Source organism: Porites lutea, chromosome 2 (genome assembly GCF_958299795.1).
Source record: "Porites lutea chromosome 2, jaPorLute2.1, whole genome shotgun sequence".
NCBI classification, from domain to species: Eukaryota; Metazoa; Cnidaria; class Anthozoa; order Scleractinia; family Poritidae; genus Porites; species Porites lutea.
Genome location: NC_133202.1, coordinates 56,429,076 through 56,456,548, shown reverse-complemented (window position 1 = coordinate 56,456,548; position 27,473 = coordinate 56,429,076). Strand labels below are relative to the sequence as shown.

Genomic DNA, 27,473 nt, shown 5'->3' with positions numbered 1-27,473 from the left:
TGATTAAGCATGCGCAGTGTCCGCGCCGTTTCTTTCCCTTTTGATCAGTTCTTGATCTTCAGTAAGCTCGATGCTTGGAAACTGTTTCTCACGCTCTGCCTTGGACAAACGCATTCTCAATTCTCTGATTTCTTTGTCCTTCTACATAAAGAAAACGTAATGAATTTGCGTTAAAGTAAAACGGTACGTAGAAGAAGAAAAGCACAAATGACTTGAAAATAACTTGTAGTTACTTACAAAAATACTGCAAAAATGTTGGTTAACTCCTTGGTCCCTTACCTATGGTTAAGTATCACCCTATCTATATCTAAAATCGCTGGTTCATGGGTTCTTAACGTAATATTCAGCAACGACCCCGGAAGTGTCTAGTATGGTGACCGGAAGTATTTTTTTCCCGCCACTTGTCAGTGCCTCACGATAGGGCGGTCTTGCAATCTTCTTCGCGATTATTCCAACTCACTTTCCTTACCCAATGTAGGCGAACTAGAAAGAGAAAAATTTTAGTCGTTGCTTGTTTACGCCCTCAACAAAACGTAGAGGTGCAGTGACCGCCAAAAAAGTACAAATATTGAGATGCAAGTGCAAAGTATTGCTAATAACTTCAACTATAACTTCAACTTTATTTAAATTTGAAAATGTAGCAAAAGATACATTGGGACTGGCCTGCAGTTAGCGAGGCTATTCGAGGCAGGCCAGGCTACATAATTTACAACAAACTAGACAAATACAAAGAAATTAGGCGTTATATAAGTATATACATTTTACATTAAATAGATACGTTCTACTTAAATGCAAGGACAATAATTAAAGTGAAATTTTAAAAATAGAAATAAAATGAAAATAAAGGACAAGAGAATTACTTTTTCATTTTCACGATGATCGTATCCACATCAATATAGGAGTCTTCAGTTTCAAGGAAATCGAGTAGCATTTCTTTTAGTGATCTTTTAAAAGCTTTTTTCGGTCTTTCTTTAAGAATTTGAGGTATCCCATTCCAAATTTTGACCCCAACACGCGAAAAAGCATTTCGTTTGACATTGAGTCGAGATTCTTTAGTATAAAAATGTTCAGAGGTTGAGGCACGTGTGTTGTAAGTATGAACACTAGAAATTCGAGAGAAGAGTTTCGAAATATTAACCGGAGCAGTGTTTTTATTTACATCATACATAAGACTACAAATGGATTCATAATATAGAGACTGTAAAGGTAGAATTTTTACATTGACAAAAAAAGGTATTGCGTGGTCGTTTGTTTCAGCAAAATATATTAAACGCAGTGCGCGTTTTTAAAGGACAAGAATTTGGTCAAGGAAAGTTTTACACGCGTTGCCCCAAGAGATAAGACCATAAGTTAGGTAAGGTGTAATAAGTTACTGATAAATATTTAAGAGGGTGCAAGTGGAAACAATATGTCTTAATCTCGCAATTAGCCCAATTGTTTTACTTATTTTATTTGCAACAGAGTGAATATGGGTCTTCCAAGATAGATTTTCATCAATTAACAGTCCGAGATATTTAATAAAGTTTTTGCGTTCAAGGGTAACCTTTTTATTGCTTTCATTGTCAAAAATATTGACCTGGGGATCATAGTTGAGTTTTTTTTGGTATGGACGAAAAATTACATAGTTTGACTTTTTAGTATTCAGGGAAAGTTTGTTTGAAGTCAGCCAGTTATACAAGTTGTGTAATTCTGCATTTACTGTTAGTTCCAGTGTCTTTAAATCTTTATAAGCATAAAGAGCATTAGTGTCATCAGCAAAAAGGAAAAATTGGAGTTTGCTCGAACAATATTGGATGTCATTTATATAAAGCAAGAAGAGAAGTGGACCCAGGACAGAACCTTGGGGTACGCCAAAATTGATATTTAGTTTACTAGATATATGAGAGCCGATTTCAGTGCTTTGTGTGTGATTTGCTAAATAAGAGGAAAACCATTGATTGACAATTCCACGGAAGCCATAATAATTTAGTTTATCAAGTAAAATAGTATGATTCACAGTGTCAAAGGCTTTTTTTAAGTCAATAAAAACACCACATGAAAAGAGTCTTTTGTCCATATTGGTTTGTATAGTTTCTACAATATCAAGGATAGCATGTTGGGTTGAGTGAGCTTGACGAAAACGATATTGAGACGAATATAATAGGCTGTGCTTTTCAATAAAGTCTCTCATTCTGTCGTACATAATTTTTTCGAAGATTCTATTGAAATTTGATAATAATGAAATTGGCCTATAATTAGAAGTGTCGGTCTCGTCGTCAGCTTTGAAGATAGGTATAATTTTAGATATTAGGTAATTAGACCAACTCGGCTCTGCCCGTACTACGCTTCCCGAATACCTAGGAAATCGTGGCGGACCGTACTGTGACGAACTGGAAGTTCAATATCTTGAAATCTGAAAACTCGTACCCTTCGAAATCTTCAATTATTGACCTAGTGAAAAACATTTTTCTTAAAAATTGTTCATACCGCAATAATCTTGTTACTTAAGTTCTTCATCGATTGTAACTTGTGCTTTAAAATTATATAGGTGTAACTTCATTTTGTCTCTTGAGTTCTTTGTTAGCTGTAACTGCCTGTATCTCATTCAGGTTCGAACCCCGACCTTTCGTATCCTTATTTCTCTCCTTTAACACTACACTACCCGGCACCGACCCGCAAAGTACCATAAACTCACAAACTGTTTTTCTTAACTGATACATCAATAACAGGTGACCCCAGCCCTTTGCATAAATTTTATCGTAAATTCGACTTGGGCTTCAACGTCTTTCTTTCGAAGACTATTCAAAAACGTATTATTTCCCTTATTGTAACTTAATCACCAATCACCAATAATAAATCACAAAAAAAAAAAAGAAAAAAACCCTATTGGGAAATCTGGATTTAGATTTTAAAAGCTGGATTTCGGATTTGCAATCGAACGCGAAATTCGAAAACGGATTTCAACGCTGATATATCTGTTTTTGGATTCTGATTTTTGCCGTTCCATTGGGAAATTCGCAAAAGGATTTGAAAAACTGAACAACGGTCTTGTACGCGCACGCATAATTAGCAAAAATAAGACCGCTGTTCACGAGAACAGTTTTGCAAATCCTTTTTCGGATTTCCCAATCGAACGGTAAAAAGGAAATCCATGAAATACGGATTTGAATTTCTTAATTGAAATCTACCCTGAGGACTGATTTCTCGGAGGTGAAATCTGTTTTCGGATTTCGCGTTCGATTGCAAAATCCTAAATCCGGATTTCAAAATCTAAATCCGGATTTCCCAATCGAACGCAACCTGAATAATGAAAGAGTTAAGGAATAGTTACTTCCGGTTATTGCACTAGACGCTTCCGTAGTCTTTGCTTAAAGTCCCAAATATTTGAAGTAGAACGGAGGCGAATTTGGTGGGAAGATAAGCGAAATATATAGCAAAGAAAGGTAAGAAACAGTGTTTTGGTACCTCGAACATGGTTGCAGTATACGTTTTGAAATTGGTGTTCACTTAAATTTCTGCGTCCACTGAAAGCTTTTCAGTAATAACCCATGGAAACCCCAACGTACTTGATAAAAAGATAGTGCTTACCGCAACAAGTTTTCGCTTGAAATCAATAAGTTCCCGTTCTTTGTCAAGGTCACGGACTGTTTTCATGCTACTATTAACTTCAACTGCAGTAGTGTTAAACGTTCGACAAAGTTGTTCACCAACCAGTACAAACCGCTTCATCTGCAGTACCTTAGGGACGTAAAAGAAAGAGAACCAATCGTCAAAAGAAGATTAACTTACGTATTTTAAATGAAAGAAGGTGCATTTCTAAAATCCTCCCGAAAATCCTCTCATGTACCCTTCGCATAATATATTAAGCCTAGTTTAAATATCTTTTTACTTTTATATTTTATAGGTAATTCCAGTTATTTAATTATAAATTATGTCCCCAAATTAGTATGGAGTTGTTCCCAGTCTATACGGCTCCAACACATTAATAAAGTTTTCTATTCTATCTATTCTGTCTCCAACTATACCACTCAGCATCTGAAGAATGGCAAGCCGGTTATGTTATGCAGCTTAACCCCCATTAAGAGGCCAGAAATCAAAGTGCCGAGACAATTGTAGAAAAACCTGAATGAGAAGTTTAACCTATATTAAGCGGCCACCTTTTGGCCTTCCCAACGAGAGTTCTCCCATTGTTGTCATCAAGCGCTTGATACCCTTAGTTTAGACTCATTTCTGAAGGTGACGCCGACTGTGGACCAGTGATGCTTCTCCCGTCGCGCGTTTGTTTCAAACCTCCATTAGTGGCCACTTGGCAGTACCCGTAGGGTGGCCGCTTAATGCAGTTCAACTGATAAATTATCCAGTGGTCAAATTGCTGAATTGTGTTTACGTGTTCTGCCGTCAATTTACTGTGCAGGACTGGAGCGTCCCACTGGAAAGTAAGATATTAGCCTTAATGTGCGTGACCACCTTGTGTGCCATGGCTTGACTGTGTTGATGCTTTTTGTGATACCGTTCATTCGGCCGAAAAAAGCCCCTCCAAATATAAGCCCCCCCCCCCAAACTCGTAACGCAAAAACCTTCCGTTAAATCGCCCCTCCAAATATAAGCCCCCCGGGGACTTGTTCTTGGAAACTTGCCCTCAAATGCAAAGTAAAACGAAGCAAAAACGATAAATTTACTTCCAACTATAAGGCTAGCCCAATCGATTTTGAAACGGAAATTTCCCTCCTCTGATAAGCCCCTCCAAAAATAAGCCCCTCGAAAAGGGGTCTTTGAAAAATATAAGCCCTGGGGCTTATTTTCGGAATTTTACGGTATGATTTTAAGGTACTGGCAGTGTTCTTAGCGATGTTCGATTAAATGATGAAGTCGCTGTCAGCAGAGACGATTCGTTTTTCAGAACCGAAGTCCCAAGAAAAGATAGAAGCCAAGAGAATTGATAAATACGAAGAAGGTAACAAAATTTGCTCTTTAGTTAAATTAAGCTGAATATCGGTTGTGCTGATTTTGGAAAAGACCTCAGTTGATTGGTGGATTATTTCTTTGGTGTAATGAAAAAAACTTATCGGAAGAGTCTCGCCCCGCAATAGCAACGATTTTTAAAACTCGACTTCAATATCTTTCCATATTGCTCTCGCACTGTGTTCAAGTGTATATTAACAAAACGTAACTGATACCTTGGGAATAAACACGAGGCAGAGTGTTATAGAGGTGCAAACAATAATGCATGTTGATACAATGGAGAATGAGGCGTCTGGCTTCTCCCTTACAGCAAGTGATAACGGGGCACCAATGGTGCACAGGACAAACACATTGTACACAGACATCCCAATGTATCTGTAATTAATTCAACATATTAGAATTGTAAAATCCGAAAAGCTTATGAACAGTCTGCAGTATTTACATTACGTCTAGGGAGAGCCTAGGTCTGTGCGCTTGATCACGAACGCTTCATACAAATATTTCGGAAACACTGGAAAAAGAAGTGACACGCGGATCGACTTGTGCAACTCAGGGCTCTGCAATTTTGGGATATCTCTCTGAGTTCCCTATCATGATGGAGTTACGACTTATTAACTCGTATATATGAATGAATCGCTTCTCAAAGCAAAGATATCTATGGTAACAGATACTATGGTAACACATACTTGGAATCATTTAAAGCGGGTATTGTCACGCTTCTGGTTTCCCAAGCAAGGAACGCTCCAAAAAGTAAAAGCAGTCCTTTGTAACCACACAGTATTCCTAGCCAGCGGTATGTTTGTCTGGACTCGCATAGTTCCAGTTGCTTGACAAATGCAACGTCCAACTCGGACTCTTGGGACTGAAGACACAAATCATGTGACAATCACATCATTTACTGCATAAAGAAGTGACTTCCAGGCCTCTTAGGATTGAGTATGCTGCTTACGGTTGGTTATAAATTTGCCGAGCTGCAAACCATGCTCAATCCTTTGTTCAGTGGAACCCCGATATAACAAAGTACCGCAGACTGGAAATATTGCATTTTCGTTATAACGGAAGGTACTGTCTATCGAAGTCCTGCTCCGTCAGATTTACAATAACTTAGGAGAAGAAAGTCATCTGTAATGCAGATTTTTCGTCAACCAGAGGTTTTTCATTAAGGGGCTTGCTATAATATTTAGATTTTAAAGATCGCGCACTTTATATACCATACATAGTCAAAAGCGATGAGGATACCGAATGAACTATAAGGCCTACCCCATCTGAAAACTCGCGAATAATCCTCTTCATGGGATCCGTGACTTGCCATACGGTCAAATATATGATGTCAATTATTACTAGAAGCAAGACCACACCGAACAAATGACGGTCTTTGATAACCTAAAGAAATCGCAAGTTGTCAAATGTAAAATTGTTATCCACACTATAAAATTAGAGGCAAGAAAGTACACGTAGCCTATTCTAGAGGAGTGTGGGTCAAATATACGTCATGAGAGCAAGGGCGTGCTTTGTTAACGGGAACGAAATGAACTGTGTTTCGTCTTTCTTTGATTTTCTTTGAGTTTTTTTCGTTCGGTTCTTCCGACGCAAATATTGGTGCAGACGAAAGGAGTGATGTTTAAACATTTGTTGTCTTCCCTGCTTTCAATGTTGTTGAAACTTGGAGACAATATAAATTGATGATAAATCTCGGGATTGCCAATTTTTTAAAAAAATCATCGAGCGGTTTTCTAAATAACCGTGAAATTTATAGCCGTGGACTAAATTGTATACATAAACGGTAACAAAAGCAGCTGAATGAGTGTAGGCCAATCAAATTCTTCCTTCTCGAAATCGGCATAAGCAAATATCACCCTCTATTTTCTTCCACAATTTCAGGTGGAATCAAACCATTAAGAGATTAAATTAATTCTCCAGACCTACTCATTTTCTTTAGATATTAGCAAATAATTTCGATAGCATGGTTATCAAAATATTTCCAAAACTCTCTCCTAGAAATACAAAGGCAAGTACAAAACGTTATAACATCACTTATGTTGCCAGCCACCTTAAAAATGTCGTCTCTATTGTATTTAGAACAGATCTTAAGAACAATTTGCATTAATGACTGTAGATGGTTCTTTAGGTCTACCTTCCGTTTTAACCGTTTGTTGGTAAATATTTGATGAACCCGCCAGGTTTTGGAGAACATCGCACCGTACGCCAGACTGAAGCCCAGAGAGAGTGTCCAGGCTCTGCTCTGAAATTCAAACCAGAATTTTGAAGTTTAACACGACATGCCTGAAAAAGGCGTCAGGGGATCCGGCCCCTTAATCATTCTTCTTCATTCATTCATTCTTCTTTAATATAACCCTTCCAAGCCATTCCTTTTATCTCACTGAGATAATTGGAAAGAAAGGTTTTTAACATGACAAAGCTAATTTCACTCTGACAGGCTTTTTTACTCTCTCCTCCCACCTAGATTAATATGATGGACCCCCCCCTGCTTTACAAGTTCACAAAAACCCTTAAGGTGGTTCCTTTATTTAAAAAAAGCGCATTGAACTATGACGAACCTTCTGTCACTGGCTACAAAACTTTGAGAAAAGGTGGAGTTATATGTCATTCGCCTTTTCAAAGAAAATCGCGTCTTGCGCATAATTTCGCTGATATTTTCTACTGAAACTTGTGTTCTGAGCTTAAGCTGATATAATAATATGCCAAATAAATTTCAGAGAAATCGTTGGAGAAGAAAGAACGTACTCGAACTAGACAGTCATTCAGAATTCAAGTGTTTTAATAGTTTTTGGAATTTCGAACCACCTTAAAACAACGTTGAGTGCTAATGACCAAGATTATCCCAGAAATCAGAGAGTGATTGCCACTTACCGCACATATGACCTCATAACCACTGGAAAGAAATGCTCCATCCAAACCAAAGAGAAAAACAGATAAATAACTGAGAAAACACCCCAGTAGAACTGAGTTGTTCAGATTAGGACTGGACATCTTGATAAACCTTTCAATAAAGAAAGAATCCTAGTTACTCAATGACCCAGCGTTTGAATACATGATCTGTTCCTTGTGCGTTGTTTCTTTATTTTGCCGGCCAAGAACAACGGTTCAGTTACCTTAGACTTACTGCGTTTTAAATGATCGGTTGAAACTAACCAGCCTAATTTCAGAAATATCAGAATCTAAAAAAATTTCAGTTAACAACCTTCCTGGGTCTTTTGGCTAGAAGAAACAAAAAGTATAACTTACAGTAAAGGTTACTGAGTATCAGATATTGTGATGTTTAATCGCAAGGGTAGTTTTTTTTGCACGTGCCAGTTTGTCAGTCCGATTTTGCAAAGACAGAATTTCCTAAACACAAAAATCGGCTGAATTTACCTTTCGGGTAGAATCCCGAAATTTTCTTTCAGAAGAAAAGATTGACCTATAAACATAAACTTCGAAATGGACGCAGCGAAGTAGTTTCGTGAATGAGAACCAGCCTTTACAAAGCATTAAATTTCATGGGCTGTTTAGCTTCTCAAAGGGATGTGGGTGGTGGTGGGCAGGGGGAGGTAATGGGCTCGTGAATCTGATACAGACGTAAAACAGAATGGAATAGAATAGATAACTTATGGGTAAGAATTCTTGTCCAAGACTATTGCAGTCACGAAGTGATGTATAACTTTCGCTTTTTGTTTTAAAATCAGTTAAGTATAAATTTCTGGATTTCTTTGTACAGGTTGAAGCTTATTCGTTTTAATAACGGAGCTACGTTACATCAAAATTTTTTGCCATACAGTTTATTAACTGTGGCGAGGAATGTCATTCATTGCACAAGCGGCTCCTGACAAGGGCCACTTTTGTTAGTTTAGGTTTCGTTAAACATTACCGCGTGGCATAGTTTTGAACTGCATCTATACGGAACCTCCTCCCACCCCCAAAGCTACTGTACTAACGGGATGCTCTCCGTTACCTCAGGTGAAGATTGTTTGGAAGATGGATTGAGTTAAATGGTCAGTCGAGTTATAAATACCTTATATTTCTTTTAGATATGTTGAACCACAGGAATAAAATGGATACTAGTATCGCAATTGACGTCACAACCGCCATGAACATGAAGAGTGATAGGGATACCGTCATCAGTTCATACATCAGCTTAGTCGTGTCCGGGGGAGGAGATCCATCTATTGGAATGTAACATTTATCAGTTACCCCAAGTAATAATAACTTCAAACAATTATATTTCCAAGGCCTTCTTGATTCTGTGCAAAAGAGAGAAATTTAGGGAGCAACAATAATTACACTGCTCTCTAATTGAGTGATCACGCGCATTTCTGCGAGGAAAAAAAGAGTTTGGACATAAGCTCTTGAAGAAAACCACACTCGAGTGGAAGATTGGCGATTGCTTTCTCTCTTATGAAATTTATTTTAATTTGTCCGGCGCTGTTTCTAGCTCTAACCCTTACTCCACGTCTTTTCTCTCTGCAAAAAGTCTCGGAGTCGTGGAAGTTAATTTATCTGTGTTAAGTCACCTTTCAACTTCAAGCTGCAAAAATGGCTCTGTCACTGATGACGTGGTTATTCTTTTACACTGATCAGGCCGGTCAGCTGAGCAGCTGAGGCTAGTAAGTCATACTGAGAAAATAGGCAGTCCTTACCTTCCCACTTTATAGCATCGTATCCTGACCAGTTAATCAAACCATTATTTACTTCATAAAGCCCTACTGTGATTTGCTTTCCGTCTGTAAGTAAAAAAAGAAAGAGTTTCGCGGCTGGCCATGAATTGGAATCAAGCGAAAGAGGGATGTGTCGCCGAACTTTCTATTCACAGGGTGGTTTACGTATGGAGGCTTAATAGAGAATAACAAGTGAGCTGATATACTAGATACTATACTTAGGTGCGCCCTGATTGGTTAACTTTTAAATATAGCTTTAGCCGTTTTATTGCTTTCTGTTTGCTTGTTTTTTTTTTCGTATCAACCTGTATAGAAAGGAAAGTAAATATTTGGGTTAGTACTCTTTGATTCATTTACTTATCATGCTCAGACTTGTGTGGCAAATACTGAAACATGATTATTTCGCTGTTGTGGTTGCTGAACCCTTGAATACAACTAACTGAAGGAGTTGAACCTATAAATGGTCAAGGTAATAACCTAGAGCCATGGTTACAAGTATGCGACTTGTAGTCAGACAGAGAGTTCAGTTTAGCACTGTCGATAACTACGAGAACGAGACCTTCTCTTGCCTGTGTCCGCTCATACAGTAAAAATAAACTTTGAGAATAATCCCTGATATAGTGCATGAGTCAGGGGAAAATCAGGGGGTAAATGCTGGCGTGTGTGACTAGGCTGCGCTTTTTAAGGGGCAATTTGGCCTTGGTATCACCGAATTAACTGAAACATCAAAATAACTGCCTCCGTCCGAGACGAACGCCGAAAAATAGAGAAATGCCAAAAGCATGCAACGGAGCCCGGCCGGATGGGCAAAACGGAAGAAGATTAAAAGAACGATTTGGGGTTTGCGCTAAAAACGTCAGCTTCTTTATCTCCCTACGGTGGCCAACCAACTCAGCTGTTAAACTGACCAATCTTTGTATTTTACTGCCCCACAGAAACACCACAATTCTAAACAAACTATCCTTCATTCGTTTTGAGATTAAAATTCGATAAAGACAAGACAGCAGCTTGCTTTTTTACTTCGAATTATCAATATTTATTACAGTGCATGCAGTGTGGCGATAAATTTGTCAGTAAAACTTAGGGATATGTTTCACCAATCTATGCTGTAAACAAGACGCTACGGAGCGTACACTTCGGCGTCGTGGTTGTGGAACTGATTAATTGTAAATGCAGAGGAATAGTAAGAAATGATATATGGTGAGAGTAAGGCGTCAATTTGTGAAATTATGGGATTTGTTAGGATATTCTGAAAAGGGCAACGTCCAAGAGGCCTACTTGCTAAAAACTAGCATTTCGGGGCAAATTGTCTCTGAGAAATTAGCCGAGCTTTGCTCTGATGACTCCCACCAAAAAAATCCTTCCACATTTGACTTGGGTCTAAACGTTTAGACCCAAGTCAAATATGAGGTTACTGGCGGTGAGTAACAAGTCTAAAAAAACAATTAGTGAAAAAAGAATTCTCTATTTTTTTCTACATCAGGCCCCAAAAACAGCACAACAGTCTCATCACTTGTCTGATCACGCGCATGTCTACGAAATTTCTTGTCTCTGCGCAGCCATGTAATATCTTCTGTTTATTCCTCGAGTAAATAAAAGACTAAAATCGAAGTGATCTCAATGCAAGATATCTCGAAGTAATTCCGGTCTCATTTTGTGAAATTGCCGAAACAAGCCGAAAAGTCACGAACTTGCGCGCTCAATCTTATCCCGAAACTAGTGCATAATTTCATATAGCCTTTTTCAATATCCCAAACTACCTTGGGTCGCAATGGCACAATCGGCTAATCCCTCAACTTAGAGTCTCCTCTGATCTGACGGGGTCACCCAGGTGAGTCGGTTCAAACCCCGGGTAAACCAAAATAATAATTTTTTCTTCGTCGAATAAGTTAAAGAATAAATCAAAGAAATAGAAGTAATCTTGAGATATCTCGAACGAATTCGGCTCTCACTTCGTCAAACAGTTGAATAAAACCAAAAACTTACAGACTTTGCCTGCCCAATCTTGTCCCCTAAGAAGCTACTTTGGGACATTCCTGTATGAGCGTCGCGAATCCTTTACTTAGCGCTCCGCCGAAGTAATAAAGCTTACTGTAACAAAAACTAAGCAACGTCAATGTAAGGATTGTAGTCCGAGTGCAGCGATTCTGCTTGGCTAGTTTTGTATGATAACTACCTCTCATTTGAACAATCCTAGTGTCTCCCACTCTGTTGCCTTGGCTTGTGAATCCAACAGGGCCCTGCAGCGAAAAGAAAAAGTCATTCCAAGAGACAAGACTACTTTGGTTGTAGCCTTTCAAAGAAGACAGAAAAAAGTTTTATTTACTTACGGTAACTCCATAAAAGTTTGTTTCTTTCAAGGCATCCGTAAGTGTGTTGGTAAAGGCCTTATCTCCATATGGCACCTTATCTAACCTCGTACCAGGGGCCAAACCAGGGATGGTCCTATTCAAAGCCAAGGCCATAGCCCAAACTGCGTCATACGTGAAACCTCGATGAAGATCCGTTAATTCTGGTGGCACTAGGGTTTCGTACTCAACTAGAAAATCTTTCACCGTCTAGATAGAAGATAATATTCCTAAAGTTGTAAGAAGTCTTAAGCGAATTTTGAAAGGTTCAGTTTAACTCTAGTCCTCAGAACACTACTGAGTCAGGAAATTAAAATTAATACTACAGGAAGGAGAGTTGAAATGTAGAAGAGCGAATGCGAAAGTAACTGTTACACGAGCGTAGGCCGCGAGACACAGTTATCTCTCTTTCGGCGCGCAGCGCATAAATCTTGAATTCACATATTTCTCTCGGGCTTCAAGTAACCCTCTTCAGTTTCCTTATCACCCACAGCAACGCTGGTTAACGGACAGATCGAACAAATGCTTGACTGTGGACAAATTCAGTCCTTACTGAAAAGTAACCAGTTCACTAATCTGAAAACAATTTTAAGCATTTACAGTATTCCGAAAGTTTGATGCAATTCTGTTGTTCAGTCATTTGTTAATGTTCAGACATTTTGGTCTGCTACTAAAAGCATTTGATCAGGACGTGCACTGGTTTTAGGCCGCCTTACCTTCCCATAAACTGTTTTTGTGTCTGGTGCAGTTGTCCAAAGGTAATCTGTTGCTAAGTGACCATCCATGGCCTGAAGGATTTCAGCAGATGAACATGATATAGTCGGGTCTTTGACTAGCCACCAGTCTCTTTCCATATAACCAAGCAATATCCAAACATACTTAGCACCAAACATGCCGAGTTTGTAAGCCTTTAGAGTGGAGACAAAACAATTTCAAATGCCAAAAACTGTTGTCACTACAAAATAAATTGTCACTGAAATACCCTTTAAGGAGATAACAATCAGTAAAGATTTGTATTGTATTTAAAGTTTGGCAACAATGAACCCAACGTCTGTTGTTGAAGATTCAAGTAATAAAATTATCTCCTAAAAGGCGATTATTAGCTCTTGAAATAATTATTGTTAGCTCACCTCGCAAAATACTTTTCGGCCGCCTCTACCAAAAAAGTTTGCTATAATGATTCTTGTACCTTTTTTCTGTAAAAATATCATGGTATCAGTCACACCCGGAATCATTTAACTTACGTTGTCACTCAGTTGTGTGCCCAATATTCATTTAACTACAACTAAATGGATCAGTGCACAAAGACGAGTAACATGTTCTACGCATCTAGGCAGTTATATGATACTTTTATGATACCAAGAGGGTCATGAGTTCAGGCTAAATTAATTCGTATGATTAGGAGTGGATAAATTCAGCATTAGAATCCGAGGATATTCCAGGGAAGAAGCAGTTTAAAACAGAATTACGGGTGATTATCTTGAGACGCAGGCTTACCAAGGAAGAAAAAATTATGCTTGTGCCGGCTATTTGTTAAGCAGAGTCATTAGCAATGTCCTAATACCAAGTTTTTCATTTGTGTAAGCCTAGTAAATACCATTCGTATTGTTACCTTCATATTTTCCATCTGAACACGTGCATTGTCCCTAAAACTCTCAGAAGAAATGTGTTTGATTCCGTTTTTCAAAAAGAGCACATGAAGATCAGACATTGCCTGGAAAATGAACAGAACAATAGCGAATAAAAGAAAAAAAATCCTGGAAATTTCTAGTAATAGTCTTAATTATTTTGTAACCCAATTTTTAGTTTGAATCTTTTATGCTGATCTTGATTTCTTGACAAAATTTTAACACAACGTTTTACGAAAAACCGGACATTGGATACTTTTCTCTTCAAAGTTTTCATTTTTGAATTTCCTTTGGTATTCGTTCGGTTTGCCAACATTGCAGAGAACATTTTGGTGTGCGGAACAAGCTACCAAAACTATCCACATGGTTTTCTTATAGATGAGTAATGCTAGGACCATCTCAGAGCCGTAGGGTTTATTTTAACATGATTCCTACACCTATTTATACAATTGGCAAAGGGCATGATATCTATAGAGAAACAATGCGGAGCCAATACTTTTGTGTAAAGAAGTACTCACAACTGTAAGCATCCTCGGAGACCCAGGGGCAGATAGTGGGGGCAAGGGAAAGTCTAAACGGGCGGAAAAATAAGGCACGAAGAAAAGTAAAGAACGGCGAGAAGAGCCCCTGGGGACAATGTCTTACCAGACCAGTTCCAAACGGTCGCCGCCGTCCTGGCTTCTGATTGGTTGTTTTTCTGGCACCAATCAGAAGCCAGGACGGCGGCGACCGTTTGGAACTGGTCTGGTAAGACATTGTCCCCAGGGGCTCTTCTCGCCGTTCTTTACTTTTCTTCGTGCCTTATTTTTCCGCCCGTTTAGACTTTTCCTCGCCCCCACTATCTGCCCCTGGGTCTCCGAGGATGAACTGTAAGCTAACGTCCTAACGATGTGCGTGAAACAAATGTCGTACCTACTAAAACACTAAAACACCACTCCTCGACAACGCGCTTCACAACGCAAAAATCTTTTATATCAACAGGTGGTTGAAGTATATGGTTTCGTAGATTTCAATAAGGAATCTTTATTGTGAAATGTATTATTAACCTGTGTAAGGTCTGGTCATTTTTAACGCCAAAATATGATGCTTACCGTGCGATGTATGTCCTCTTCCTGAAAAATGGTGCCAACGTGAGTCCATTTGAATTTTTTCAGCAGCGCTATTCGAGGAACGTTGAATGATGTATCATCTGGGATTGTGCGATAAAAGTGTGGATAGTTTTTCTTGTCTGATAGCTCGGGAGAGCTACTGGAAAACGAAATCTGTAGAGATGACATTTCACAATGGTAGGTGAAAACAGTTGTAAAACTTTGCACATGGACAATGTGCAAAGTTGTCATATTTCATTGATATTCTATTTAGAGAACCCGCCTAACTCGAGAACCCCAAAACCTAGTGGCGCCAGGACTCAGCGCTCCAGCCTAGGAGGTCTATACAATTCTCTTACCTGCGGTATAGCCCAGGGATCCAGTCCAGCAAGAGCCGCAACAACTCTGCTGCATGAAGAAAACCCCGCTCCAAGAAGCATAATCTTACGGGAGGAGTTATAAAGGAACTCAAACATGATGTGCTCCGTCCAACCAGGGGAACCCTTCAAGTAGAAAATCGCACAAAATTAGTCTTTCTTTACCCAAAGATTGTGTCGATATCCCTTAAAAGTATGGGGAAATGAGGAAGGTAAGGACATATTACGGTTACGTTACCCTTGTGTCATTCCAAATCAGTGTCAGATTATAGTCGTTCAGCACGCCAGCGGTGTTCACGTGATCAAAAGCCATTTGTGCAGCTGGTAAAATACCTGTGCCTCCAGTCCAACTATCATTATGTAGTGACGTCATAGGAAACATGGCACCAACGTATAAAGGAGTCTTTGCTGATATAGTTGGGAAACTAATTGAGGTAACGTACGTCACGAACAAAAGAGATGGTAAACGCATTATTTTAACCTGCCAACATAATTAAATGTTTAGTTAGTAAAACTTGCTGGTAATTTATACAGGGCTACTCGTATACATGACATTCTTTTTTTCAACAAATTTCGTAAGGTTGGAGGAAAAAGCAATGACGTACTTTTGAATTTCTGAGGGGAGATAATAACAATATAGATGTCCAATGTTTTATCAGGTTTTACATGTGAGATTCTCATGATTTGTATACTTCACAGTCTGTAACGTTTGTTATGTATTTTAACGGGCGAAGTAAAGACATTTTATCTATTTATTTCCTAATTAATGGTTGCAGAGTGTTCGTTGGACACCGATTGAGATCGACTTGATGCATATGACTTTAAGAAATTACAAATATCAATAAATCAAGGGGAAAAGACGTGACTCATACCCCTGATTTCTTAAACTTCCAGATAACTCGAACCAAATTCTTTTAAGTGAACGTAAAACTGTGAACTCTTCTTAACTGCGTGGTGAACAGCGAAAACTGATGCTTCATGATTGCTGAGCTCCCCCCCCCCCCCCCCGCCCTTCCCCCACTAGCTCGCCGCCAAATATGAATTTTAATACATCAAATTTCGTCTAATTCCCACATGCACGAGTATGAATAGATGTTGCATTTGATGGCTTTAAAAGAACCTCGTCGTTTATGTTTGCTTTAGTGAAGTTCTGGTCAAGTCTGCCTAGCAGACGTACGCGTAAGTCAACAACCCCAGGTGAATTTCGTGCCGACCGCGCGCGGGCTATGTATTATTAGTCTTTCGTCTTAATTACATTAAAGATCAGTACGTTTTCCAAGGAAAGTTCTGTAGTAAATAAAGCCCTTGTATGCTATCTCGTAAGGCAAGTTGCTTGTGGAACTTGTCAAATTAAGTTTCGATTATTTCCATAGTGTATAGCACCCCAACATTACATAATGATCGAAAAAAAAAAAGGAAAAAAAACAAAAAATTAAAGAAAACGAAAAGCCTCTGATAAGTCTTCTACTTTTCTAGTATGTTTAAATAGGTCATTTAAGTATTTGGCCGGAAACATTTATTAAGAAATTGTTTTAAACAAAGTAGCCTAGCGTATACGAAATAATTACCAAAAGGTCCCAGCCATTTCTTGTATATGTTAAAGAAGAAGAAGACAAGAATCTCGAACTGAAACTGAATTACAGTTTAAAAGAAAAACCGGCCTTTAATTTGATCAATTTCTTGAATTATTCCACTGAAAGTGTGGTTACCATAACGTTGCCTTATAATGACGTTTTTCTCAATAGAAGCCAACGAGGTAGGTTTTTTCTTGGTAATTAGCGCGCCTCGAGACTAAGGCTATATTCACACAATACTGGATAGCTGAGTCGGCACGAAATGATATCCGGTATAGTACGAACACCTATCCGATATCATGACTCTCCGCTTTGGAGATCGGCGCGGCGCCGCTTCGCTTCGTCACAGAAATTGCGCCGCCACAACCGTTCTTATGTGTGAATCTGGTATAGTTTTCGTGCCGGTCCAGAAGTTATCCGGTTGTGTGAACATAGGTTATTAACTTTAGCCTATCGTTTCTTCTGCTCATTAACCTAAACGAAATTGTTCATCCTTAGGGGGTTTTTCTTCCGTTTAATAAAATGCACACTCCATTTTCAATGTTTTAGTTTTTAACAAAGTCAGCTTCAAATCCTTGTGTATTTTTTTTTCACAAAATGTTCCCCTCATGCAAAGTTTTGTTGTCTAACATCAAACCCTCATGTTAGCCTACTGTTCTTATTTTAAATAAATTTGGCACGTTCAAAACTTTTTAAATCAAGGTTCTTATACTTACTTTCCATGTGCAAGTTAATGTTGGCTAGGTGACTTGGACTATATATTAGACTGTTCGCATATTGCTTAAAACAGCTCGGTCAACTATGAGATCTTGTAAAAAGAAAAATAGGTCGAATAGCGTCAAAAGGCCATCGACACAATGACGTCTTTTCAGATGAGCATTAATTATTAACACAATCAAGAATTTTGGGGTATTGTGCAATTCTGTTAGTATTTTGCTTGACGTAAACTCGTTTGCTTTATCTCGTGTTGAAAGCTTTGTATGAACTTAAAATTAGAAAAACCGAGCATGATCAGCTGTCACAAATAATTCATAAGAATGAAGAATTTCAACCACAAAGCAATAAAAATGAAAATAAGAAACTATAGATTGAGAGGCAGGCATTTCAGTTACTATTTATATAGGCATACTGAATTCCTGTTCATTAATCAATCTTTGTTTTAAATGACCGTACTGCACAATGACTCAGTTTTGTCACTAGTTAGTATAAACAAACTTCGTTAAGTATCTCAGATGGCCTATATCGATGGGATTGCTTTATTACTTTTTTGGATACAAAAATATCAGCGAATGCACCGCGCGCGTCGCATCTTTTCCTTCAGTGAGTTAAGTTCACTGTCGCCCTCATCATAAATAACGTGGCAGTTTAAAATGTATTGTAGTTATAAAGTAAGTTAAAAGTAATTCTTTAAACTACTAAACTGTTGATACACATAGCGGTATAAAACACTATGCATTTGAACAATACAGGTTAAAGAAAAGGCAGTCTGTAAAACACTGTGTACTGGAGTGTATCTAACCAGTGCTAATAATTTTAGCCTGCATTTCACATCAACAAAATTAAAACCTGCCTTCGTGTATATTAAGTTTTTTTGAACAATACTTCTATTTTGTTTTCGATTTCGTTGCAAGTCATATGTCAGTCAAGGAAGTTCATGGTCGAAGACATAGTCCTTAGATTTTTTAAGGTTTTCCTCGTCTGGATTCAGCTAAAGACCCTGATGCTGAAAACAAAACACGACCCCAGTCTTAACTCATTTGAAACAAATATTCAATAACCCTTAAATCTAAGAAAGGCCTGAAAATTCAATTAAGTTTTGCTTTACATATGTCTGAGCTTAAAAGTAAAACTCATTTCCGCTTAGAAAGCTTAGATGCTCATTACTTTAATAGCTCATCGAAAACTCAATCAAACCAAAACTATGAATGTCTAGCGTCAAAACGCCTCAACCTTTGTTTTCAATATTTGAGGCTGCAAAATAAAACTACATTGAAGATGAAGTTAAAAAAAATTTAGTGAGTTGAGTGATATAACGGTGACACTGACAAGCAATATAACATTTTTTCTGGGCGTAGCTATATGTAGACCTTCTACTGTCTCCACACACTTCCAAAATCAAAATTAAGCGACTGGTTCAGACTGAAGTTAACCGGCTATCCTGCAATTATACAAAATTCAATAAAAATGCAAAATTTCACTTTGTAACCTCCAAACACGTACATAAATCTCCATGAAAAAGAAATACTATAGGGCCACCCTAAGTTCATTCCACAACTCAAAAGTTATGTGTGTAAGACTAAATATCGACATAATTCACCCCATAGCAGCAGCAATCATTACATTTCATCCTGTAATGTTCAGTGTCCGCCTTCAGTTCAGTAATCATATCTAACCTGGTAATCAGTCAAAAGCGAATGAGAGTAACAAGCGAGTCTGAAAAGACTGAAATGAAAGGAATGTAGCAATAAGAAAGTATTAGTTTTATGGTTCTGCCATTCACCAAAAATGCATCTCTAATTGAATTGTCAGAATGTGAAATAAAGCTGACTATCAACCTGACAAACAGTCGATTGAATGTGAACTAGTATAAAAGGACACTACATGAGCAAATCGTGGAAAATTTTAACACTTAACGGACCTAGAAACCTGTAAGCTAAGCCGGATTATCCAATAAGTAAGGAGGCCTAGTAATGGTTGTCTTCTTTCACGCTTTTCTGATATGAACAAAACCGTACATATCGTTAAACTTGCTTTATGTCAGACATTTAAATTGACATTTTCTTGCTGCAAATCATTATTTTATGACAAAAATGTAAGACAGTGTCTTTCCTGTTTAGCTTTTTTTGCTACGGGTGTTGGTCCTACGTAATATTTTTCCTGACCGACAGAGAACTGACCGTTTAACACACAGTAAAGAATATATGAATAAGGAGGTAAGTTGATTTATAGTATTATAAAACTTTTCTTATGTCGCAAAAAGCAGTAATACTGTACATACCTGTGTTTTTAAAGAATAGTTTGAAGCCGGGAAACCGATGTAAGAAGACAGTCCGTTATGACGCAGCCTGACTCCGATTAATTTCCGCTATACGTCAATCTATTTTGTAGTCTTTGATCTCCGATAGTCGCCACGTGTTTTGAATTCTTAACTGCATCAAAATCGAAATGAAATTTCATTAAAACAATACTGTTTTAATTGGGCCTTTCAACGGCGTGAGTCGAATTAGCTCATGTTCGAAACTTTGTCCAAATAGCCTCATTTATCGTTGATTCTTTTGGGAGAAAACTGTAATTTGTATCGTCTGGTTAAGGATTACAGTTTTTGTAGTTTGTTGCACTTAACTTTGATTTCAGTTTCAAAAATATTTTTTTCTTACTCTCGGTTGAACACCAATAAGAGATGATGCAAAATGATGATGAAAAATTATAGTCATAGGGTAAACTATTAGTCCCAGCAACTACGCCGGAGACTTCGAGGCAGTCCTACGTTACTGATATCAGGGTACTTAATTTCTGACCTTTCTGGGTCATAAATAGAAAGAAAAACACACCTGAAACAATACTGATGAAATGAAAGCTAAATGTTTCATTGTATCTATTGCAGTCTAACTGCAGTAAGAAAATATTTAGGTTTTATAGTCTCTGTTTAGACGTACACGTAGCCTTTTAGATTGTCAGCAGTTTCTTTGCCTTCGACACGAAAAGAAGTTAAGAAGCGAAGATACAAGTAGATCCTCTTTAGAGGCAAGAGTGGGAACTGATACGTGAGTTTTTACTCTATCTTACCTTTGTCATTCGTTATAGTTTTAATATCATAGTTATTTCGTTTACTTTCGTTTTGTTGAACGCAAAATAGATTTATTGTTTTCTCTATAGTTTCTGTAGTCCTAAGTGTAGATAACTAAAGGTTTTTTTCATATCACTAGTCTTAGGCATTTGGGTCAGCTCAAACCAGTCGTGACATTAGAAATTTGTTTCAAGTTCGTTGTCAAGTGTGTACAGTACTTTGCACACAGTCGCATACAAAACTGTCACGTGTGTTTAGATGCTCGTAACTATAATTGTTTCTTATTCTTTATATTTTAATCAATTTTCAGTTTTCATTTTATTGCAATTGGTCAAAAGGAATAAAAGCATACACCAGCTACCAGCGTGCGTTATTTCGTCAGCCCGTAAAATAGTCCCATTAAGAGTGATTTTCTATAAAATTCGAACTTCGGCCTGACACGGTACCTCATCGATTTGGCTGATTTTCGGCATGTAGTCTTAGAATGGTGTCCTAAATACTGAATGCATATTCTAAGGTTCGAATTCTCTTTGGTTTCAAAGATACAGGAATGACAGTTTTGACGAGGGCCGCCATGTTGGTGAACTGAAGGAGATTTACAACGTAATTACTCTAGCCTTATCATTCAAATAACTTAATCGTGTCTCATGCATACAGTTGCAAAGAACTATCCTTCCTCCCTTCATTTACCTACTCTTATCTGAAAGTAGTTAAGCCTGAGCTACGAACGGCTATAACTTCTCACAGCACTTTTTCGGTACTTAACAGGTACACAAATTTGGTTGAAATTGGAAGGTCAATATCACCCATGCCACATCGATTTAGACTAAGCCATTTTAACGAAACATAGCTTGTTTATAGATAAGTTAGACTGTTGAATAAAATGATTGGGCAAATGCAACGGAGCAGAAATAGAATTGCATGAATGCGCAATGGTTCAGCCACTTGGCCGCTAAAACTTCCAAACAAAATTCGGTGAATATTTGAAAAGAAAATTCTTTAAAAATTGATCGTGCCTCTTAAAGCCTATCTATCGCTTAAAAAACTCTCCCTTGAAATGTAAAAAGATGATCTTTTGATTCTGATCTTGCGAAAAGCTTGAAATATGCGCTAAAATGAAAATTATAAATATGGTTACACACGGTACTAGCACTCAAGTTCGCTCTTCGATTTGCCACACCAATCGGGAGCCGCTCGTGTGCACAGTTATAATTTTCTTCTGTAGTATTTCGCTGTATACAGCTACAAATTACATTTTTCTTAGGCAAAGATAACGCAAACGTTGTCAATTTTTATCAAAAGGCTGTGCACTGCAGCTTTATGTAAATTGTATGGTATTCGATATTACATGCGTAAACAGGAACCTACCTTTGCTTCTATGTACATTGGGCAGATCTTTCCAGCGTAAGATATAAAACTAGTACATAAAATGAAAATAAAGAACTCATCAAGTCAAATTACCAGATCGTACCGTCATTACTGAATAATAAGTCCGAAAAATATGCAGTGGAATGATCGGTGGGGGACGAAGCTATTTTTAGGAGGACGAACTGCACGCTGGAACGGAACTGAAATGAACAACCTTAATCAAGGTCAATCTTCTTGGCGCTATTAAACGTTTCATCCGACTTTGAACAGGAAGTTGTTTTTTATTTTCTTTCTCATTCTTGCATGTATTCTGCAGTTCGCCCAGTATTTTTTCGTAACTTTTAATTTTCTAGCGAACTGGAACTGTTAAGAACTAGCACCCCCTAACCTGCTAGCAGAGTCGCTTCGATTTTTCCTAGATAAGTCGGGGAAGAGGAAGCGACTCTGCCGACATCTTCAAGTTCCTTTGATCTGCCGATCATCCAGCTTTTTGGATGAGTCAAACAAGTTTTATACTGGATAAACCAGTTTTATCTGTGCACGCACGCATATTCTGCAATTTTGCTGACTCTTTCTGCGCCCACGCTCCATACAAAAACAAATGGCTGCCGCTTCAATTTCATGCGGGAATTTTGACAAAATTATAGATTGAACGTTCAGTTTTAGAAAATTGGAAAATGTACCCAGATTCGAGATGGATTTTGTTTTGGATTTAACCATGTACTCAGCCGATTTTGTTGCGTGAACGGATTCACAATCCAGTAAGTGTTACGCGAAGTTTTTGGAAGGATAAACAAATGGGTTCTGAATAAAAATAATAATATTTAAGAAACAATATCTATGCTTATTCTTTTGTGTTCGCGATAACATTAATTCAAAATAAGATCATGAGGCTACAGAATCCATGTTGCATTTAAATGATCGATGCTTTTACAGCTGTTTGTGGGCAACACCCGACTTGCTATGTCAAAAACGTCTTTGGATTTTGTGTTTTTCTACGACGTCAATCAAAATCTGAAGAAGCGGCGCTTTCTTCGCTTTCTCGCCTTTTATACATCTTAGCGAACCTCTTAGGAAACAAAGGTCGTCGTTCGTGATTTGTGATTGGTGGATTTCGATCCGTTTTGTGTGTTTCTGTGTTTCAGGCTTAGGTGCTCTGTTTTTGAAAAGCACCGTAAGTTTTGCTCTAAGATTTTTTTATCTTCTTTACACTGAAACATGGCAAGTTTAGATTACAAAGGTGAAATTGTTCCTATAGAGCTTCTAAATCCAGAGGAAACACAGCTACGGAAGGGTGAAAACGAACCGGTACGTCCCGGCTGACATTTACATTTGCTAACAAACATAGTGGATGCTACGGTAACGGTTTGATTGACGTCGCAGAAAAAATTGAATTTGGAGCATGCTCAATATGAATTGTTGAGGATGTCAGCAGAGGTTCCTTCCTCTTCCCGACTTATCTAGGAAGATCGAAGGAGACTCTGTTCGCAGGGTGCCACCCTCCCGCCCCCCTCCCCCTCTTTGAGTGAACTTTTATTCGGTCTGATTCACAATAATCTTGGAAGGGTGACAAAGTGAAATTTGAAATGACATTTTATTTTAGTATTTTTAAAAGCTCCTTTTTTTCCCAATAGCCAGGAATGTTTTGAACGTAAAAGCTCAAGTGTCGGTGTTTTTCACGACTCTGCTTGTGGACTGACCTCACCACCAGTATTACATCACGGACATAAAATCTGATCCGAGAGGGTCAAACAGTAACTGATGGGTCTCTGAAAAGCGAAATGCAGTCACTTTGGGGCGAGTAGGCTATACAGATGATGAACCCTTTGTTTATAACTCCATGACCGTATCCAAAAAGTCATGCCAGCCCGGGGCGAGCGAGCACAATTTTGGGACCACTGGCCATCCCCTTATGTTTGGCGGGAAATTGGCTGATTAGTCAAATCTCCTTAACTCCACGACCATGCACCTTTCCAAATATTGCCCTTCTAATCATCATATAGTTAGGGCCTCCCGTAAGCATTTGCAACTATTTTGATTTGTAGAAGACCGTTTAACAGTTTTCATTACTTTAATGTTTCTTAAACAACACGAGGTACATGTTCTGATCTCTCCCCCCATCCCCCACCCCCCCATCCATAACAAAAAAAATTTCAGAGAGAGTATAACACATTCAAGAAGAAACAAATTTGTGATTTTTCACAACTCGCTAAAAATAACTAAAAATGTGTACCACTCAGTTATACAAGATTTTTGTTTTCACTTTCAGATTTTTACGATGGGGCATTAGCTCCTGTTCTCACTAGACACTACTTTATAATCATCGTGTTAAAATCAGTGAAATACTCCATTTGCATGGCGTACATTTTGAAGAACATTTGAAAAAAATTTGGATTCCTACCCTTATACCTTTGTTAAAAATTAAAGTTGGGAAGTTTGTTGTTTTCTAAAAGTAGTTTGAACAGCCGAACGAAATTTTTACACGGAGTGGGGAAGGCAAAGCTTCACTTTTCTCTTCTAAGGTAGAAAGTGTCAGCAAAACATGAGAGTCGTCCTTGAGGGTAAAGTGTCTAACCTAATTTTGTCACCGATTGCAAGTGCCATTTCATCCACGCATAACCTTACCTAGTTAACGGAATTAGCAAATATAATGGGGAAACGTTACGAGAGAACTGAGTAAGAAGTTAGGGTAAGTTTTGAAAATTGTGCGCACACCTGGAAAATCCTGGCTACGCTCCTGATAGAGACTTTCGCTGGAGAGAAATTGAAACGTGCTCGCTAATATAGTGACGACCAGAAAGGACAAGCCATAGGATAGTTCCAGAAAACCACCCATTAAAATAGATCATAAGGTTGTCGCGGCGGTGGATGAACTTGAAGCTTTCTGATGAAGTGCAATTTTCAAGGGAGCCCAGACAAGATTATGTAAGATGCGCACAGCTTGTTTGATCTGGAAAATTTCGAGAAGCTCAAAGCAAATCGCTAGACAACACATGCTATAGCTGAAATAAAAATCTTTCGCGCTTTTGAACTCTGTCCCTAAGGGTAAAGGAGAAAGTTTCCGTTTATCAATGCATTAACCAAGTTGATTATGAATGTTTCCTTATGTTGGACGTCTTACTAACAAGCACATTACCACTACTTGGCCTCACAGGCGTTTTTGAGTTAACGAGCAGAGAAAATTAGGTTTTGACGGTTTGAAAGTCAGGATGCCAGAGTGAAGACGCCTTTTGTATGATGACGTCATCGTCCTACAGTAAAAAGCGTTCGTTTTTTACCACTGATATTACGTCAATCAGTACACTTATGTTGTCGAAAGGTCCGTGAGCATGGTAAATGATTTTACGTTAAACTGCAGACACATCTTCAATTACTCCTTATTGTTCGCGATAGCGGATAAACACTCTGGTCGCTAACTGAATTTTCTTTACTGTCTACTTTATTTTGAATTAGGACTCTCTTGAGTTGTCCATGCATTGACTAGCGATTTTAAGCTTTTTCAAGGAAACGAAAATCTGGAATTGTCTCTAGGGTGAGGCATTTGCGCACAGTTTTAAAGCCCTTCGGTGGGGTGACTGTGGTTTTTGTAGTCCTGGGCTCATCCCTCATTCTTCTTAACCCCTGTCTATCAAAAAACCCTTTATGGAAAGACAAAGAATCTCCTCAAAACGGGCTTCGTGATTGAGATAAAATACCTGAAAATTGTACACGGAACCGTTGCTAATATTACTTTGCCAACGCCCAATTTTTAAAAGCGGAAGTAATGATGTTTTTCTCAAGGGCTCATGTCTCATGAGTTTTGAGTGAATCTTCAAACGCTGTTAATACATGTAGCTGGAACTGTCATTGCATCCTCGCTCAATAATAATGATAACTTACATAAAATTCCATTATTTATTGCCTGGCTAAGATTTTCAGGGATTCTTCAGTTCAGTTGTTTGAAACCAGGCGGTTTCACGTGAGTTGTAACGCCATGCAAGGAACGTGACGACCCGCGATATGCGAGGGAAAATATTACTTTTTTTCGATCAAGGTGGAAACTGACATCTTTGTCGTCGAGTAAGGTAATAAATCTCAATTTTCATTACTATGGTTAATTTTAAAATCTCTGGATTCGATAAAGGAACTGGAGGAAAATCAGGAAAATCGGCCAGTTCGACTGTGATGGTTGCATTTTGTTTACGCGTCGTAGCATAAACATAACAAATTCATTTTCCTTTTCCTTATACAATCTTCCTTTTTTTATACTGTTTTTCACAGCAGAGTTATCGATTATATTACAGAGGCTAATTTTATCACACAGATCACTCAGATTTAAGGACAGAAACTCTATTATCGATCGTAATTTTGGCAACACTTGGCGAGTATTCGGTGTAAAGTTTATTGATAAGATCGCTAGAACACTATTCCATTCATTACTTTTGTTTCTGCTCCGTTAAATTTGCCCAATTTTTTTATTAACGAACTCGATTTAACTACAAACAATGAGTATTCAGGCAGAGTGGCAAGCCTCAATGCGATGTGGCAAAAGAGATATACGCCTTTAAAGTTCTGTTAATTTTGAGGGTGTAGAAAATTCAAAAAGTATACCCACCAAAAGTTTAATCGAACGTTGCGAAAACGTTAACAATTTCGAAGTAGTTTCTGAAAATACAACAAAGAGGGATTGTTCTTTCAATGTGTATCGGCAAAGGAAGATTAGCTTTGAAGACAGGGTTGTAGTCGAAGGCTCAAAAGCAGCTTCTATTAACCAATATGGCGCCGGTCCGAGGCACCAAAAAACCGGTCATGTCGATTATTTCCGAAATAGGAGGAATTAGAACCTTAAGTTACCTATTCCTTATTAAAGACCCCAAATCAAGTCTACTTGCCAATTTTTAGCCAATTCGGTGAGATAGTGTGGCAGCGACTTTTCAATATAGCTCGAATCTTACAGACAACTGCTCTTAATAATCGTCTCATTGTAGTTGGCTCACGACACCACTTGATTTGCGTTGGTTGTTCTTGGGAGTCGCTAACCGTTAAAACGGAGGAAAGTAAATAAGTTTTACTTAGCTGTGTTAAGATAAAATCTGCCGAAGGAAAGATTGAATCCTTCTCCTAATAATGGACATACCAGAAAGGAATAAAATGTCCCGCCTCTTCATTATATGTTGTAGTTCACCAAATTTTGAGTAAATTTTTACCTTTAGTTATTTTAATTTCGGGCTTGGTAATTTATGACAATGAATTAAAAAAAAGGGAAAATAAAGTTAAACCAAGGAAAAAATGAATCACAAGATGTGTATGATGTGCAGTGTGATGATCAGAAATGATAATGGCATAAAATTCCCAGCGTTCATTAGTTTTGAAAATCTGCCAAGGTTGCTTTGACTTCTTTTAATTTATTAATTAATTAAGTAATAAGTTTTTTTACTGCACGAAGAACAAGAATAGCTGGTGGTATCGGCGTTAGCGCGAGTAAAGTTTTGAAAGAGAAGCTGCGAAGCCGTGCAGAGAATGGGGAGGAGACGCACCGTTCAGCTATGCAATACTAAGTCTAGAACAAGAGAGATACAGAAATCAAAGAGAAAACAATGGCAAGGAGGCGCGCCAAAAGAAAACTATCTCGCTTATATTGATTAGGCCTCCTAGGTTATAATTTTAACAACTTGTTATACTACTACATGAGAAATTTCTACAATTTGTTTGCTTAGAGCAGTGGTAT

The 27,473-nt window shown here is 38.1% G+C and overlaps 1 protein-coding gene across 1 annotated transcript; it reads right to left on the bottom strand.

Annotated features, from left to right (window-relative positions):
• Positions 1–3: 3 nt before the first annotated feature.
• Positions 4–15,140, bottom strand: LOC140926450 (gamma-aminobutyric acid type B receptor subunit 2-like). The gene is made up of 16 exons (XM_073376189.1): positions 15,020–15,140; positions 14,664–14,834; positions 13,557–13,658; positions 13,075–13,140; positions 12,661–12,852; positions 11,927–12,154; positions 11,773–11,836; positions 9,579–9,662; positions 8,954–9,104; positions 7,813–7,942; positions 7,076–7,183; positions 6,202–6,324; positions 5,628–5,803; positions 5,157–5,316; positions 3,568–3,717; positions 4–141 (listed from the first exon to the last, which is right to left on the bottom strand). The coding sequence occupies exons 1-16, from the start codon at positions 15,134–15,136 to the stop codon at positions 4–6; spliced, it is 2,160 nt and encodes a 719-aa protein (XP_073232290.1). The 5' UTR covers positions 15,137–15,140.
• Positions 15,141–27,473: the final 12,333 nt, after the last annotated feature.